Source organism: Photinus pyralis, unplaced genomic scaffold (assembly GCF_008802855.1).
Source record: "Photinus pyralis isolate 1611_PpyrPB1 unplaced genomic scaffold, Ppyr1.3 Ppyr1.4_LG8, whole genome shotgun sequence".
Taxonomy (NCBI): domain Eukaryota; kingdom Metazoa; phylum Arthropoda; class Insecta; order Coleoptera; family Lampyridae; genus Photinus; species Photinus pyralis.
This window is the reverse complement of record NW_022170819.1, coordinates 16,147,499-16,166,393: the sequence shown is the minus strand read 5'-3', so window position 1 is coordinate 16,166,393 and position 18,895 is coordinate 16,147,499. Positions and strand designations below refer to the sequence as shown.

Here is an 18,895-nt window from a genome sequence, read left to right as displayed (position 1 = left end):
CATTATTATTATTATTATTATTATTATCCCTCTCTTGTTTTGGGCCCTCAACAGGCATGCGCCCAATTACAGAGTGACCCGCATAATGCTATTTAGAGGTGCCTCTGCAGAAGGTCTTAAGTTGGTCTATACTACTCCGGTATTTACCTTACGAATTAGGAAAACTGCAGGAAAACCTAATTCGGAGTAGCCGGTAGAATGCTCGGAGCTGGTCCAAGGTAATTTCCATCTCCGCCACAGATGAAAAATTCACCTCAACCCAGGTTCGAACACCCGACCTTCGGATTCATAACCCAATGCTCTACCACTGAGCCATGAATCCCATGTCGCTTCCTCGCGCTAACTCGCTCTGCATCGCTCCGCGCGAAACGTCGGTCGGTTGGGTTGCCTACATACAGGCGTGAAATTCCAGAAGATAAATTTGGTTCTGGCGCCCTTATTTTAGATTTCCGACCCCAAGTGTCCTATATCAAATACTCCCCTAGGCACCCCCTATACGCTCCCAAACGGTGGCAGGTACTATAGGAATCACCCTGTATAACCCAAAATGCCCAAGATGAACCTTACGCCGAGTTATGTGAGGGCAGAATTACACCTTCTACAAAAGGTCTCCCATATTTTCCGGAACTCACCTTTATAACTTGGCCCCAGAAAAACCATTGTATATACATTGGAAAAACTCAAGACCTGCAAATCCTTCGGAATATTTCGTAGGGAAATGAAAAAAGTTCTTCATATATAACTGCTTCTAAACCATTAAAGCATATGTGGATAGATATGGATGTAGAAAATGCAAACCATGATATTTTCTAATTTAACTTTTGTGATATATGTACATGTGTGATATGTGTATGCTTTTATATTTTATCTTTACTCTTTGACGCTACCTAATGTACGTTCAATGTAGGCCGAAGGAATAGGTAATAAATAATAAAAATAATCCTTAAAGGTATTTTTCGCCCCATTAGTGAGCAGTATCAATAATAACGTTGAGTGAAAAATTAAATAATAAGGAACTTCATATTCAAATTAGTAAGTCAAAACGGCTTTATAGGTTTTGGCGGCGTTAACGCTTTTCTTCACATTATACTCTCTGGCGAGTGGAATATTCTATTGAATTAGTATTAAAGAGTGCGAAAGAAGAATTATCATTCATAAGGACAGTATAAATGAGTGTGAGGTACGGTTTTGGTCAGAAGTAATGTCCCTCGATTATCTCAAGTGTAGCACATAATTAATATACCGGATCTCCTGTGAGATTTGAGCTTCTTTTCAACATGAGGAAAATGCCTAAGATTGAAATGAAATTGAACTAAATCACGGAGAAACTGACACATTGGTACTTTTTCTACAGTTGCAGTTTCTAAGGGAGGACATTACTTCTGACCACGACTGTACATTAGTAAAGAAATCTGAGCGGTGCAAATCCCGTCATGCGCAAAAATAATAAATGCGTGCGTCGAGGTTGGAAAATGTTATCAAAACGTACCCATGAAATTGAATATTTGAATTTTTATTATAAAAATGATTGCACGTATATGCAACACAGTTCATGACCATTCTTGCAAATCTCTTAATAACTTATTTTAGATAAAAATAAGCAAAATGTAAGACGTAGTATAAACCATCCCATAAGCCCACATGAGTGGAACAAGGTAAGGGATACCTACCTCTACCCATCTCTCTCTCACAAAAATTTGCCACGGCCCCTGGCAGTGGCTGATTTATGGGCGATTCCGTTCCATTTACAGAGTATATAGTTCAATGATATTTTTATAGAACATGACAGTACTATGAAGTTAGGTTATCAAAAATTACAGCTATTCAGATTTTATTTGTCAATTTTTTTAAGTTGGCAGCAAATTTGCCCAAAAATGGCGGATGATTGCGGTACTTTCTATATCTAGTGACTTTAGTAATACCTACCTCCTTAGAATTAATATGTTATGACCACGCCCACAGATAAGCTGTGAATTAAATAAGAACTGAATAGATTTTGAACTTTGGGGCACTCTCTGGATTACTCTGGTGTTGACTTATTGACTGTTAATCAATTATTCTATCAAGTGCTACTGCAAACGTAAAAAATTTCCATACCCAACTTTGAGGAACATGCATGAAGAAGAGCTCCAGCAAGAATTTCAAAATGGACCATTGCTATTCGGCAAAATCGCCCCGGTCCCGACCAGGCAATACCTATAAGCATCTCTAATTGCAATAACGTTATAAATGAATACAAAGGCAATTTGTATAAGGTACTTCTCAAAAATCTATGTATCAAATTGAACCATATTCCTTGAGCATAATTTCTAAAACAACACCTAACTCAAAATATGATATAACCCTACATTGACATTTGAAAAGTTCAGTGCTCAATAAATCACATAAAGCTACTTACGTTACATAAATCTGATCAAACAGTGGTACCGTACGTACTAAAAACAACCCTATCGCTATCGAGGGTGACATCCTCAGGACTCGCCAAATCCACCCTGATGCTACCTGAATTATTTCTTTTGCGCTGACCCCAATCTCTAAGCGTCCATTGGTAGACGCCGTCTGTCGAATCTTGATTAATTGATTGGCTCTGCTTGACGTCATCAAGACCGTTATCTACACTTTCAATTGTCTCTGAGCTGGAACTTGCAGTTTCAAAAACATCGCCTCCTCCACGATACCTGCTGATACCTACAACATCCGTAACAATATGTGATAATGCAAAAAAAGAGACTTACCAATATCATCAGGTGACGAGTGACTTTCTTCAATTCCCCGTAGGATATTTTGACACGTTTCCGATTCCAATAAAATAGGATCGTCAGAATCGCGATTATAGATTGTAATGGCAATATGCGCCGGATGAGGTATGGGCAGTGGGATCACCAACTTATCGGGCATGCACGGGTGTAGCTGTTTCTTCCAAGGCATCAACAAACTAATTCTCGTTCCTTCCTTTAACGACCCCAACGCAGATTTCGACTCACTAAAACCCCAAATTGATTGACTGACTAACACAAACGATCATACTTTTTCTCCACTTTCTTCCCAGTCGCAGACCACTTAGAGCGCGGATTAAAAGCGGACACCTCAAGATATGGCGAGTGAACCTGAATGTTTCCCCGTGGTGTATATACGTTACCAAGCAGATCCGGACCGCCTGCGCCCAACTGAGCACTATGAACCATGTCAGTGTACCGACTCAGGTCGGCTTGCGGATCCGGGTCCAACCGGAAACTCGTATCGGTGTGATCGAGGGGCGTCAGAATATCCAAGCTGAATAATTCAGAGTACAGAAGGCTGGCCAATCCGGCCCAATCGCCCGCACTCAAGCCGCGGCTCTCCCAAAATTGTTCCTCCGTACAACCCAACTTAGGCAAAATGCGCACTGGGTAGAAACGCTCCAACATGAGCGCACCTTGTTGAATCGCAATCTGCAAGTATTGCTCACAATTAGCGAACCTACGCAAAGTCGCCTACCTTCAAGTCGGCAGTTGTCAGTTTAATTTTACTCTTAATACTGACACTTAGCCCAGTCTGTAGGTCGCGCCTTCTCCTCTCCAGCTTCTCGTGTAGAACCGCTATCAAATCTTGCCCTTCCTTCTCCAGAACCTTGTACGGCCCACTTTTGGACAGCTGTGTTGAGAAACTACCGAAACATGCCTCCACAAACTGACTAAAGTCCTTTTGCGGCTGCAAAATCGTCTGCTCCATTACGATTTGGTAGGCGGCGAGTTCGTCCCATTCCATTTTCGCCTCGAACGCCGCCAGCGCCTGTTCGGGACGTATTTGGAAGTAATAGTCGGAGGCCAAACCCGGTCCGGCCACTCGCCTCACCACAAAGCTATCGCTCGCCGGTACTCTTCCGCGTTTCTTTATTATTAAGTGGAAAATGATCGAATCCCACAATAATCTCAGCCAATAGCGAGAGATTCCCACTAAAATGTTGGATGTGTTAATGCCAGAAGTCGTGTTAAGTTGTTTTTTACAATGATTTCATTGCCGATTTATAAAAACAGGAAAACAAGTTAACGTGGGTTGATATAGTTTACACAAATGGCGTACCCCATATGGGATATTTACATCGGTCAAATTTACACATATACCGCTGCGTAGCGAACGTGAACGAAAGTATATCTGAAAATAAAAGCGATAACGTGTGCATTTTCGAGTAGTGAGACAAACAATTCCGGGCAGTAGGAGCGCTTTTAAAAGCAAACCGCGAGCAAATACACTGGCATTAGAACTGTCGGATCGCTGGTTAAAGCAAGTTCCCCAATTTTCAGCGACGTCTTTGGACACCGCCTCGTGCGATAAATAAAACTTTGTATAACACGCCATACGGCAGGGAATTTAAAGACGATTAATCGATGCATTTTTCCGCAAAAAAACCTAAATTGGGCAAAATTAATATCAAAACAGCGGAACATTGGCATTTTATTCCTGTGCGTAATCACGATCTCGAATATTAGTTTCGAGAATATGTAACCGGTTTGCTTTGATTCGCGATTCATACAAACCTTGTTCCGGCAAATTTTGCATTCGTCATGAAGGTAATGTTGCCGCGCGAGGCGGTGTAGAACCCTCGAAGCGATCTGTTTCCATATTTCCAAAAAGAAGTAAGATCAATTGTTACCAGAATATTACTCACGTCAATTCCTGTTATTTAAAACTTTTTGATTTGTATAAAGTAGTGGTCGATTATTTTTAGGATTATAGTAATTTTAATATTCCTAAAGGAATCGACCCGAGGAAATTATTTGTATGAAACAGATTTTGTACTGAATTTATTGATAAGAATCGAATCCAGCAAAGGATTTTTGATTATTTTGTTTCATTGATTGTAAAATTTAGCAGGGACACATGATAGGCATTGCATTTTTTTGTGGAACAGAGCAGCTGTTATGTAGCATGAGACAGTTTCGTGCATCTGTAGTTAACAAGGGGCCAAAAAAGATGAGACTTCAGAAAGTTTTTCGATCATGAAAAAATGCTGGAAATTATTGTGTCATACTAAAGTACGAAATACGGTAAGATGTAGTAAAAAAAAAACTTTTCTTTGGTCAATGTCAATCAAGTGCTGCACTGTTTGTGTAAGAGGTGCATGCCAATATTGTTTTTCATTACCGAGATATGAGTAAAATAATGCAATAAACGAATTTTGTGCTTTACAGTTAGCTTTTAACAATTGGTCCTTCAAACCGAGTCAAATCTATTGCGCGTAAAATAAACATTTTTAGTATCAATAATAAAATCATTGTAAAAGCATGACCCACCTACGTACCTGCCAAGATGACAATTGAAATAATTGGACAGATGATTAAAACAACAAAAAGGGCGAGAAATGGTTGCAGACATCCCATTATCAATATATTCCAAACGACGGCTTCGAATATAACAAAAAATCGATTCCTCTTCGGCTCGGGACTATCCAAATCATAAATAAGGGCGTTGGTTAACTGTATTATTAACGTCAATGCAGGCATCCATGCCACGGCAGTAGCGGCAATAAACATACTACTAACAATGGTAACAATGCAAACAATCGGTAAAATTACAATTAAGACAATCGTCCCGAATAAACCTTTTATGAAATAATTCCAAATCCGATTCATGTGTCTCGTGAAGCCCTTCCCTATAAATCCGGTATCCGGTTTTGTTTCGAAGTACGTTCGAGATTTCGAGATGTGCCTCCACAACGTTATCAACCTCGAGGTTAACGTCTCGGTTAGGCTACTTTTTCTAGGAAATAAAGTGCCATTCACTTGTGACAGTTCCAAATCTGGCATGAATGGTTCAATGCAAAACAGGGCTCGCAAACCGATCGGACTGCACCACGGTAGGATAATTCCAAAGAAGAATACGGCGTTCCAAGTCCAACACCAGGTACGGTGGAAGTAATTAAAAATTCGCCACAGCGGCCATCTGGTGGTCGTCGTACGCACTGTTTCTTTTTCAACTAAAAATACCTGTAACAGAAAAGAATAGAATTGCTTCAACCGATTGAAACGTGCATACCGGCTGACTAGGATCGGATCTAGGAGTTGTTATACTCGTCGCTTGCTTACTTAAGACAGTAGGAACAATTTCGGACTGACCTTGGAAATTGCGTCGGACAATCCAATGGGTCGGCACCCAAATTTGCGTCGGCCACAAAAAATTGCGCGTCGGCGTTTTGACCTTACGTAACTCGCGTAGCAAGGCGGGTTCTCGCTGAAATAGGATTTAGAAATCCGACTCACTTGACGAACACTTACCTCACGCATAAACGCGAGGTCACGATTTAGAAAGTAGCTGGCCTGATGCAACCTTTCGGAGTTGCACAAAGTTAAACCCTCCTCGTGCCCGCTCCACTGATTGTCGTTCTTAAATTTCTGCTCGGCGGCCAACAAACGCGATTGTAACCATGGCGTTATTCGCGATAAAACTGGGTGGGTGTTGCACAGTCTTGTTTTAACGTTTTCTTGCGATTTTAAAAGTCTATGCTGGACGTTTTCTAAAGCCCTAGGAAACGATTCGAGCATAAAGGGCGAATGTACACGGATACTTACTTATGCATTAATACGATACTTTGTGCTTGTTCCACAAACAGTTTAGGTATACCTTCACCTAAACTGACAATATCAGGATGCGAGTGAATGCTGTTGTAAACTCGTTGTAGATACTCCCTCATTACAGCTTCGTTCACTTCCTACATCAAACCATATTAATAGGTAGTCGTGCTCTACCTCATGCTTACATTTACAGATCGGAACCTCTATACTGTATTCATTTTAAGAAGGTAGCGGTAAAAAGCATAGGGAAGCTTTGACCTTCACTGTGATTGGTTAAAACACAAGTCAGTATTACGCTGAAACATAAAACGAGTGGAGAATTTTGCAAGCTGTTAGTTTTTATTGTCAACTAAACTCTTGAAGTGTCATTAGCTGTTAATGTCAAAGATTTATTTCTGTGTGCAGTATTGGATATTTCTACTTTACAATAATTTGGTGCCGTTTTATATTTTTCCTGTGTGTGCTTGTCTTCAAGCACAGCGCCATCTACTACCTTCTTATAATGAATGCAGTACAGTAATAACTTGAAGATTAGCAGTTGAATTTAAATTGCCTTTTATGAATGTTCACTATGGACCAACGGATTTATCCAAAAATACAAATAGCGAATTTAAAATATTGTTTACTATTCTACATGAAAATTCAGTTCACTTATAAGAACCTTAATAATTCGCCTGGTGACTACTTGCAACTGTTACAACCTGACAAACTTTTATTTTTATATTAAAAAAAAACCACTAAATAGTATATTAAGAAACGAGTGTATAATCAAGTCTTTAAAATGCGTTAAAAACTAATTATGTCTTATAGTATTTTTTATTATATCTGCAATATAATTTACAAATAAGAGAAATAAGATAAAATCATATCGACTTTCTACTCGAATGCATCTCTGATTAAGTGGGCTGCTTATTCAAAATTCCATGATTGCCATGGAAATGTCAGTTGAAGTTTGCTTATAAACATCACTGTTCATTTAGTTGCTTGTTGCAGAAGCAGAAGAGTTAATACCTGCAAAATCCTATTGTGAAGAAAATGAAAAGTTCTTGGCGAGGTTCTTGGCATGGATGAATAGGAAGAATCCTTCAAACGGGTTAAACGCATAGATAAACCAGGACTGAAATTTAGCCACAGGCGGCGTACGCAATACAAGCCACGACCACCCACGCTTTGGATTCTGTCGGAATTAATGCGCACACGTCTTTTTAAATAAAATAACTTCGCAAAAAAAAAAGAACAAGTCCCGTCTTCTCGTTGTCTCCAGTATTTAAGGAAGCACCACTTCCACCATAAAACTCCTCCATTGCGAAATGAAAAAAAAATCGCAAATCGTAATTAGATTAGATAAACGCCTGCCACGATTAAATTTCGCCTGATAAAAACACTTCTTGTCACAAACGACCAGATCAGTACTTTACTTCTAACACCTTATCTAAAATTGGATAATATACAAAAGCGATAAAATTTTTAAAAAAATTACGCATCTACAAAGATTTCTAAAAGGAAAAATAAACACTGAAAAACAAATTCAAATGAGCATATGTACAATGTCGAACAAAGTGGAAGGAGCGTGCGACGTTGAGGTGACCTTGGAAAGTAGGCCGAGGTGATGCTCAAGGGCATTCGGTTTTAAAGTCATCGAAGGTCGATACTTTCAATTCACTTTTTTCTGTTGTCATATTTCACTTTCAGTGTTACCAAAGGTTAACGGTACGAACGCGAAGTCGAACGTCTAGAACAACACAAAAATGGGGTCATTGATCGTTGCTTGCCTTGAAAATGAAATCGCACTACAAAAAAATCATTGCCCTCGGATGACCTTGAAAGTAGAGTATGGAACCATAACGGGGAGGTTCATTGGATACCTTGAAACGAGCCTTGAAAATAAAATAATTACATTACAAACATGGGGTCATTCACCTTTAATGACCTTAGGAGTATATTGCGACACCGCAAAAACGGGGTCGTTGATCTTTGGTAACCTTGAGAGTGAAATATCACACAAAATGGCTGCACTGGCCTCCGATGACTTTGGAAACGAATTCACCTTGCATCACCTTGGCCTACTTTCTGATCGAGGTTCGTGCTCAAAACAAATCAAAATTGAAATTTTATCATCCCTCCTCCTCCCAATACTTAAAATTTCTCAATTTAAGAGACTCTGTGGCCTCGTTCAACTTCTCCAATTCCAAAGAATTTATTACATAAATTTTGAACAACACCTGAACACCTTCAGCACCAATAGAATAAATCTGAACGTGAAAACTCTATCTGGGTTGCACTTTGGATTCGAATAAACACTCAATTGATTGACAATGACAAAACATTTATTCCGCAAAACACAAAAAAATTAAAGCAACAATGCTGGAAGAAAGAAAATCATTCAGAGCGTGTTTTTACACAGAATAAATCAATAATAAATAATCCAATCAACCGTCGTTGTAAAAAGGTTTGCGATTCTAGACGCACTTAACTCACAAAATTAATATTCGTCTGCATATTTTATTACAAAACGGATGAAAATACCTTTGCACATATACAGGCTGACTGCCCAAAAAATTTAACGTAAAATAATTCACGCTCTCAAACCGTCGCAAAAGAAAAAAGCCCCGTCTTCTCGTTGTCTCCAGTATTTAAAGAAACACAACATCCACAAAAAAATAAACTCCTTTACTAATTTTCAAATAAACTGCCAATCACGAACGAACGCGCCAAACGTCCCCACTTCTCCAATATGTAACGCGCAATTCTTCGAAACAGCTTCATCTTTGTAATCAGCGCCAGATGTGCATTTCGTCGGCATTAATTAACTTAAGCCGGATAAACAATCCTTATCGCAGACGCATAAGTAAAACATTTTACAAAGTACGCAAACTTGACCAGATATGTCGTAGTTCTAAATTGAACAGTTACAAAGCGATAACGTTTAAAACAAAAACCACGCAATTACAAAATTTTTAAAAGGAAAAACAAATACGGATATACAAATTCAAGTAAAATAAACCAACCCCCCAGATTTACTTAACAAATTTGAAATATTCTCATATACAGGGTGCCCGTAATTATTTTTTGTTTATGACAAATTAATAGCAATAAAAAACAATTTTTTGCCAAAATGATGGAAATTGCAAGCAAGATCCCCAATAAATTTTTGAATGTGGTATATTTTCGGTGTCAATTTTGGTTCACGGAGGGATGGTGGAGTTCACAGCAGTCAATGTGGCAACCCTACCAATAGCTTCCCCAGCTATCGTGAACGAACAAGTGAATTTTGAATTGTACCAACGTACTTTCCAAGGACTTCATCACCAAGGTTCGTGATTATACTTTATATGTACTTCCAGCCTTAGAGAAACCAAAAATGTCTGCCTGCAAGATTTGAATTATTGGGGAGGGGGAGAGGGGTACTTCACCTTTCTTTTGGAATTTGTTACGTAACACTGTCAGATGAATGTACTAAAACAAATCAAAACAATTTTTATAAGCGTAACTGGTAATGGCAACACTGCAAAAAAAGGGGCGGAGTTATCATTTCTCAAATGATAGTTTCAGTTTCAGGCTTTCACGAATTTGAATTTTTCCAAGTTGTGGTTCGAATCTCAAATGTAACTTTCGTGTACAAAAAAGATGCTCTAATAAAAAAAAATATAGTCACCTACCTTTTCTATATCTTCGTCCGGCAATTTCTGCGCGCGAAGTTCCGCGATCAGGCGCTCGCGAAAATGCAGGAACCAGCCTCTCGTTTCTCTCTCCAAAATAGCTACCAAAGTGGGAAGAGCCTTTCGCATTAACAGTCTATCCCATAATCGTAAGTCTAGTTCTATATTTGACGGAGTTAAATAACGATAAGGTACCGAAACCGGCGGCTGCGTGCATTCGCGGGTCACCTCGAACTTCTCGGTCGCCGCCCTCCTCAGCTGTCTTCGTACGTACGTGCAGATTATCTCTAACGATTCCTCGTATTCCGGCTGGAATGTGGCGGGAATTAGTGAAACGTGTTAGCATTGTATTATTGGTCTTACTCGACAAATTAATTCGGCGACTAAGTATTTACAACGTTCCTCGCGTATTTTTGCGTCTAAATTATGAGCTTGTAGACTGGGAAGTCCTATTAGAAGATCTATAATACGAAGCAAACCTTTGACGAGCGCCTTGACTGCTTCGGAAACGCTAAAGAAATGTGAAATCAGTCGCTCTTTAGCGGTTACAACTAAAAATCGCACAGCTAACGCTAAATCGTTTAGAAGAGAGGCGTGACTTCGTTCGGTGCCCTTTTGTAAAAGTTGCGAAAGCCTCCAACAGTGTTGCTGGCCAGGAAAATTAAGCGACTCAACTTCGAATTGACTGAAAAACATAACGGCCAACGTTACTATTGTAAAAAACTCAGGCGCGGATGATCAATTCCCAGTGGAGATCATCCGCTTTCGGTGTCAAAAAAATTAGATGTCGTTACTGTAAAATGCACAAGAGCAAAAACACTCTGCACACCGTTTTGAAAAAAAATAGAAAAAAGTGTAGTTAGATACACGTCAACAAAAAAAGTACACAAATAGGTTACTGATGCACATCACACAGACATACCCTAAGTGCCTGATTGAGTCAAGTTGTTGGGAGTTCAAACGTTTAGGCTTTCCATACTTATCCTTGTGCAAGCTTTACAGAACAACATACGCTGTGAATTAGCTTACTTATAACACTGTGATCTAAGTTTAAGCTTATAACACAATTCGGTACAAAGAATTTATTGAAAGGAAAAAATTACAAACTGAACCACATGCATTAGATGATAGAAATTTAGCATACCCCCTCTCTCGAATTGATTCCAGTTGCTTTCCGGTTAATTTCCTCGGTTCACCCTTGGAATCGACGGCGACCGCGTCGAGCTCGTCAAACGACGGCGCCACGAAAAGATCTCGCAGGTATAATTCCCTAAGGTGGTACTTAATCTTATACCTCCCTAAAGAACCATCCGAGGCGATTTGCTGAGGGGGAGGGAGCAGATCTTTTTGGAAAATCGGCGCGGGAAGCACTGGAAAAATGACGCGCGCGAATTTTTTAGAATCAATCGGTGCAGAGAACAAAAAATACGTTTTAGTGCCAACTTACCGATAGGGAACATCTTCCAATGATACAAGAACTGCTCCGCAACCTGTTTGATGTTATTCACAAGCTGCTCGACTTCAGGCGGCGCACCGACCAAATTAACTTCGAACTTTAACGGCTCCCGCTCGAGACGTAACGAGTCATTGCTATCACCACTTGTAGGAAATAACGACGTCGGACGAGGGTAGGGTGTCTCGTTCATGCTCGATCTTGACGTCACTGAAAATAATTTTTTTTAAAAACGTCAAACACGAAACCGACTACCGCACGTTGAGATCCGCTGGAATCGTGCCGCAACTCGTTCTTCTCGTAAGGTCCCGATCGTGAGCGGTGATGTTTCGTTTCGTGCTGAATGTCCAGGTCGCAGCTTTGAGCCGAATCGGATCTGTGATGGCCGGAACCGGAGGAGCTTTGACGATGATGTCCACCCGATTCGGCCCTCCTGTGGACTTTATTCCCGGAAGTTGGGCGATTCATTTGCGCACGCTTGACCTCAATCAAGAGGTGAAGGCGTAATTTCTAAAATTTGCATCAAGTGTCATCTGTAAATAACAAAAAGGTGAGTCTTGGAACAATATGAGCAGTTGAGTAAAATTAGAAGAATTATTTTATTTTTATTTTATTTTATATTTTTTTATTTTATTTTATTTTTTTATTTTTTATTTTATTTTTATTTTTTATAAATTGTCAGAGTACCAAATGTGGCTTTGACATGTCAATAATGCAGAATTATGCTTTTAAGGGGTTTCTTTGAAATTTGGTCAGTAATCTCTGGATGCTGTGCCCACAATTAGTTCATTTTCACTTTGTGAGTACTCTTTTCCAACACTTCGTTTTTGAGATTTTCACATTTGAAGTTTCCACCCTACGGAAGGATGCGCTTCGTGTACTACATCTAGGTATCATTTGCAAATAGCCTCTTCTGACAGTCCGTTTTTTAGATATTCACATTTGCAATTCTAAATTTTGTGCTCGTAACTTGTTAGACGCCCCCACAGGCCTGCCTTTAAACCGTTTAAACGGATGACGTTTGTTTAGCGCAATTCATAGGTCATAAATTGTATAAGAATAATTGGAAGCCGTTACTAAATGCACAGAATTCAGTTGTTATGCGACAAAAGCAATATACGTCAAAGAATGTACGCTCTAACAAGCGTGATTGCTTTAATGTGATTTTTGCGAGTGAATATTCTTGGAACTTGTAAAGAAAGCGTTCGGGTTCAGAAGCATTTTGGTATATTCAACCCGAACCCACTATCGGAATACAAGGTAAATTCTTTTCAATTAACACTAATTAATTGAATTAGATATAATATTTGCAAGTAGCTATAACTCTATATAAATCTGTGTGTGGTCTGGTATGAATAAATGCAACAGATGGGGGCGATGGTCAGGGACGGACTAAATTCAAGTTAGGAGTTACAGGCTTGTATATGTGCTTTATTATTAACGAAAATTAAGCTCCGCGAAACTTTGCGTTCGGCTGTCAATTATTTCTCATTGGAAATGGAATTCAGTTTAATAACGCAAGCCGGTAGTAAATTAGCTAGCTGAAATCATTAATTAATTCCTCCTCTTATAATTGACTCATATTTAAATTTTATCACTTCATGAATATGCATTGAAGTGTTTCAAAGAAAGTTGGTTTTAAATTGTTTATTACGGCTGACAGTAAGGTCAAATAGTGCCTTAAATGTTGATTCTGTAAAAAGCAGACCTAGGCCTACTACAATAAATCATTATTATTATTAATATTCTGTCAGTGGGGGCATCGAGCCTCCAACTTGGTTCTGCATACCAATGTCCATTTCAACCCCTAATACATCCACGTTCTCGTAGTCAGTAGGTCCTGAGTACTGTCATTTATGCATTCGCGCGTTAGACAGAAATTAAAAGGGGCACAGTCAACGAAAAAGATGTGAGTTGTGTGAGTGTGTGTGATGTTTCACACTTATCGGGAAATATAACGTAGCATACAAACCAAATTAGCATGCAAAGCCAATATATTATTTTATTATAAATTATTTAGACGATTATTGAGACATTTACTTGTTGGTATAAAATGCCATTTGACTATTCTGGAACACTCGTACGCTTTCTAATTGCCATGGCGCATTTATTGTAAAATGTTTGTGAAGATTTTAAATGAAAAGAGTTCATTTCACAAATATTAATTAAAGAATAAACTATTATTATGTTTTTAATTCCCCTCGTCTCTTGTCCCTAACACTATCATCTAGGACGTCGTTGTATTGGAAGTCTCTCGAGGGTGTCTTGTAGAGCTCAAAAAGTGACAATGAGAAAGTGTTTTTTTATTTTTCTGTAGCTGCTCAAATAACACCAGGAAAAAACAGAAACGAAATCGGCAAATTTCGGTTTTTCTAAAATATCCTCGGAAGTAATCGAAATTTTCTAGTAACTGGTAACTCTGTAATTGAACATCTTTTCTCTAATTTTGGACACAGTGTATATTAATCGCTCCTAAGAATATTACTAGCATTGACAAATAATCATTGAAGCAATAATTAAAAGATGAAGATATTCTCCCTAGTGCTACTGATTATGAAAATAAATACTGTAACGTAAATTTAATTACTTGCTTTAAGTATTTATAATTAATACACAATCTTGAAATGAATTGATTTATAACATTGTACTGTTATTTATCACTCACAATATAAAATTTATAACAGCGCGAACTATTTATTACTTCGGCGTTGAAATTGAAACTGAACTGAATCACAATTCGGTTTTAACGAAAGCTTCCGAACGTTCTAGAATAAAACACGTTATATTTCCCGGAAAGATTGAGCACATTCGTTTGCGTTCTTTATCGCCGATGACTAATCTTTCATGGCGCCTCGTTGTCTATCGGGACTTCTGGAATATTCGCTACAATATGGGAGAAGCATCAGTGCCACAAGAATTATTAGATTTTTCATCTAATCTAATAGCTTGTCACAGACGCAAAATTATTGACATCACTCCCACAGTTGAAGAGCTAGAAACAGAAGCGAGGTATGCTTCGTTACAGAAGTCAAACATATGTCCTGAATTAATTATCTGATGTCACCTTTGATAATTTTGATAGCGTGTTTTAAAAAAAAAGGTATACAAAGGCCATTGCATTTATTGAAAAAAAATCAAGAATGAAATAGTGGACAAAAAAGAAATTCATTTGAATGCATCGCCATTATAGCCATGTTGACTCAGAAAGATCTACTTACTTACCTGTGGACGTTTTGATGAGAAATGAATGTAAAATTTTTGATTTTGAAATGTTTCTTGTAAATTACGTCATTATTTTTCTTTTTTTGTTCTCCGTCTCATTCGTCGATAAGACATTTTTCAAAAATCACAGAAAGAGGCACCACACACTGTATATCTCACTGTTGCAGAGATCCCAATGATTAGCCACGAATTTGAATCACCCTGTATACTTAATACAGATATTTCCTCGGAAATTTCGTTCATAATAGAGAACCAAAAACATGAAGTCATACAAACCTACTTAGGGGATGATTGCTCCCTACGATTGGTCTGGAAGCTTACAAAATATGTTAAAATAGCCCCCTAAACTTCATAGATAAAAATCAAGTCTCGGACGGTAAGAATTAGGTGGTTTTTTGCTTTCGATAAACTAAAAGTGCCTGGCAATAGGTACTGCCAACAGAAGGTATCTGGCAGTATGAATTTCTAATAATTTACAATATTCCCTATGTAAGAATCAGTCCTTTGACTGTGAGTACAATTTTTACGTAACTGTACCACCTGATACATGAGAATTGGCCGTTGGCCCAAGCTAGGGCTCGAGCTAGGGGGTGTGTATACGTCCATTGTCCACACTAATAATTATAAATTAGAAAATAAGTAAGATCTGAGGGTCCTGGGATCTTGGACTATAACAAGAAAAAGTCTGACAAGATTTTTTTAGAACAATTTTTTATGTATAAAAAGTTTTTCCAGAATTTTTTGTTGCGTAAACCAATACTTTAAAAATTATCAATTAAGTACTTCATATAGGTACATATCGAGGTACATATAAACCGAGATATAAACATGATGTACAAATTATGTACAGATATTTACCTTTCAGTAGGCAGATTATCAGCAAAATTAATTATTAAGTTTGTCATTAAAATAATTAATTAGGTCATCTTTTATCCTTAAATAAAAAAAACAAAAACTTTCATTAATCTGCCAAAATTCAACATATTATTTCATATTAAACTTTATCTCATAAGAGATAATTGTTTTGTTTGAAATTAGTGGTTTTCATTTTTTTTTAAATTGTTTTTATTTTTATTGCCTTTATTTTATAGTGGGCGGAGTGTTGGCAATTTGCTACTCTTCCCACTCAACCCACTATACCTACAATAACAAACAGCCATGCCTTACCTGGGATTCGAACCCAGGACCCTTGTAGCCAAGCCAGGAACCTTGTGTGTTAAATCTGTAATATCAGTCTCACCTCGAGTCCCACTTGATCTGCACCATCTTGTATGTCGATCACAACCCACCCTGTACATAACAAGCACTGGCACATTAACCCCGGAGAATGTTACCTGATGAACCATATAGTAGACACTAATTAAAGCTTCTGCATGGTGAAATAGGGCACAACACATAAAAAACCACAAAATTTGCAGATTGCGGACCAATAATAAAAACATACCTACTTTCCTTATTCAACATGAAACGAAACAGCAATTACAAAAAATTCGTTATCAGTTCTTATCTGCATATTTTTCAAGCAGCACAGGCATGGTAAACATAATTAAACAATGTCAATAATGCCCGCAATAGACACAGAAGCAAAAATTTGGTAGCCTTTTAAAGTGTGGAGTTAATTAAATTATGCATAAGCAAATGAACACTTTGTAATACATTTTCCACTCGGTTTGTAAGTACGTCAAGCCTTGCAAGCAAAAAGTTGTACATCCGTAATATGAAAACATGTGCCTTATTCTTTACCAACGTAAAGCTACTTTTTTATGAACGTCAAGCAGATGTTATACATTCCTTCTTTCGATCTACTCCAAAAATCGTTTTGTAAAAATAAACAGCACAGGTGTCAGCGTAGAAATACTTTAATGAAAATAAACTGGAACAGAATACATTTATATAAGCTTTTGTGTTTCTTTCTTTTAATAGAATGAGGGCATCCAATGAGCACCAAAGGCAATTAATACCATTTGTTCATATTAATCTAATAATACATAAAGTGTAAACGATCTTTATATGGATAATAAATAAATAAAATTCGCTCACCGTCAATGAAAATTCTTCACGGTGCCCCCATTGATTGGACGACGGTTGCAGACAATCTAAACACAAAAAACCGCGCATTCCGATCACTTTACAGATATACTGTCTTTGAATAAATACATTATGAAAACGTTTTGGAATTTAAATCGTTATTAAGTGGAAAATTGCTAATTATTTTAATTTTCTATCTACACCCAGATGTCAAATGTGACAATTGGTTAAGACTGATAGTGACATCTTTTAGCACTAATGGACAGCTTTTTTTGGCGTTAGAAATCTAAATGAACAATAGATGGCGGCAATGTTATTCCAGGCAAATAAGGGATGAAAGTGGGAAAGATTTGCATATTGTCACCCTCAGCATCCTAAATGCATTCCTGGTGATCCATTTCTAAACTCTATCTATTCTTAAAATCTGGCTAAAGAGGCTGTCCTGTAGTCAGAGGAATGAAACATGCTGGCTTTTTACCGATTTCTTATATTCTGTCCGAAAAGTATCATCTCAGTTAGCTTATATATCAAAGACCATAAAAATCCGTGAATTATTGACATCTTTTAATACATGTACCTAAGTATTCGAACCTTCTGCGTATCTGTCTGTACTCCGTATGCACACCTTGGCGGAACTAAGACCTTGAAAAGGTTCGTAAAGAGGTTCTTCAAAAAGGGTCATGCGGACTAAGCTGCCTGCGGACACTGGCTGGGAAGATCTCAAGATCACTCAACTCAGGTGTAAGGACAATATTCGAAGGTATAAGAGAAGATTATCATAGGGACCTTCTGTGTTAACATATTATAGAGGGTCTTCATGAAGTAATAGATCCTTTTGAAAAACTCGCCGGGGCAAAAATAGAGGAGACTGAGGCTTCCATGGGTCAGATATACGCCTACCGCGGGTGAGGCTCTCACATGTCTCCTGGAAACTAATCATCGTTTCTTCTAAAAACGGTGAAGATGGTGGATTGATACATGAGGAATGGGGTATACTAATATACTGGTCCTTATAGACCGCTACATCCATTCCAACATGCTTACAGGACTGATGTCCACGGAGATGGCTCTTCACAGCCTCGTGTGCAGATGTTTGCAGGGGAGAGGACTGGGAGCGTTTCTAGATACCGAGGGTGCGCCTGGTTTAACAGCACGACCTTTGATTCAATTAGTGAGGGTGATGAAGGCTTTGGCATTGATGGGTCAATCGTAATAAGATGGATACGCGCCATTCTCGGAAGCGATTCATTATATCCTCGACGGAGATGAGCTCATCGGATAGTAGAGGTCGTCCACAGAGAGGGGCGGACCTTGATCGGCTCACTCTTCAAGGACGTCAAGTGGATCTGAAAAGGGTAGTGTGGTAGTCCCGCCTGACCTGGAAACGGAACACATATCGAGGGAAAAGCAGAAAGAGGCAACTCTGCAGCTTCAATAGGCATTTTTTTGAGTTGGATCCATCGTTCCTCGAAATGGGGGTTGAAATATATTATGTTATCAAAAATCTCTAAACCTTCCCCATATAGTTTTATTCGTTGAAGTTTTTAAAAATAACAGCGACTATAGTTTCGGCGTACTGCCATCATCCCCCCGGTTGGTTATCTTAACAAGGCTTGATAATTAATTCGTCTTGAAACTTAGGACAACCTTTCCGTTTTAACCACCCTTCAGGTTTTTCACTTGGCTTCGGCCAGTTAATAATTAAAAAAAAAACAACATGTTCGTCTTATCCGTCTTCAACGTTTGTAATTTACCGTTTTCCTGTTAACTTTCACATCGCCTGATGATGGCAGTACGCCGAAACTATAGTCGCTTTTAACTTTAAAAACTTCAACGAATAAAACTATATGGGGAAGGTTTAGAGATGTTTGATAACATAATTCTATAGGCATGTAGAAGGGCTTTTGATATTGTACATAGGGCTTGAAGCCTTGACTATATTATTACACTACTGTAGTGATACTGATAGGGTCAATAATATA

The 18,895-nt window shown here is 38.3% G+C and overlaps 1 protein-coding gene across 2 annotated transcripts; it reads right to left on the bottom strand.

Moving 5' to 3' along the window:
- Positions 1–430: 430 nt before the first annotated feature.
- On the bottom strand, positions 431–17,131 carry LOC116179787. Of its 2 annotated transcripts, XM_031499628.1 has the most exons (15): positions 16,926–17,131; positions 11,924–12,196; positions 11,658–11,873; positions 11,355–11,580; positions 11,133–11,204; positions 10,574–10,895; positions 10,211–10,519; positions 6,549–6,688; positions 6,255–6,501; positions 6,016–6,210; positions 5,282–5,966; positions 3,478–3,935; positions 3,028–3,431; positions 2,736–2,983; positions 431–2,688 (listed from the first exon to the last, which is right to left on the bottom strand). In XM_031499628.1, exons 2-15 carry the CDS (start codon positions 12,129–12,131, stop codon positions 2,414–2,416), a joined length of 4,005 nt encoding a protein of 1,334 aa, XP_031355488.1. In that variant the 5' UTR covers positions 12,132–12,196; positions 16,926–17,131; the 3' UTR covers positions 431–2,413. The 2 variants fall into 2 exon arrangements, with proteins under 2 accessions (XP_031355488.1, XP_031355489.1); XM_031499629.1 differs by lacking the exon at positions 11,133–11,204.
- Positions 17,132–18,895: the final 1,764 nt, after the last annotated feature.

What these genes read in the sequence shown, in the direction of transcription:
- LOC116179787 (XM_031499628.1), bottom strand. Translation starts at nt 12,131, where the DNA reads ATGAATCGCCCAACTTCCGGGAATAAAGTCCACAGGAGGGCCGAATCG. An exon ending in GACTCAATCAGGCACTTAGG is followed by an intron (nt 10,896 to 11,132) that starts GTATGTCTGTGT and finishes TATGTTTTTCAG; the next exon opens with TCAATTCGAAGTTGAGTCGC. An exon ending in AGTATCGTATTAATGCATAA is followed by an intron (nt 6,502 to 6,548) that starts GTAAGTATCCGT and finishes ATCGTTTCCTAG; the next exon opens with GGCTTTAGAAAACGTCCAGC.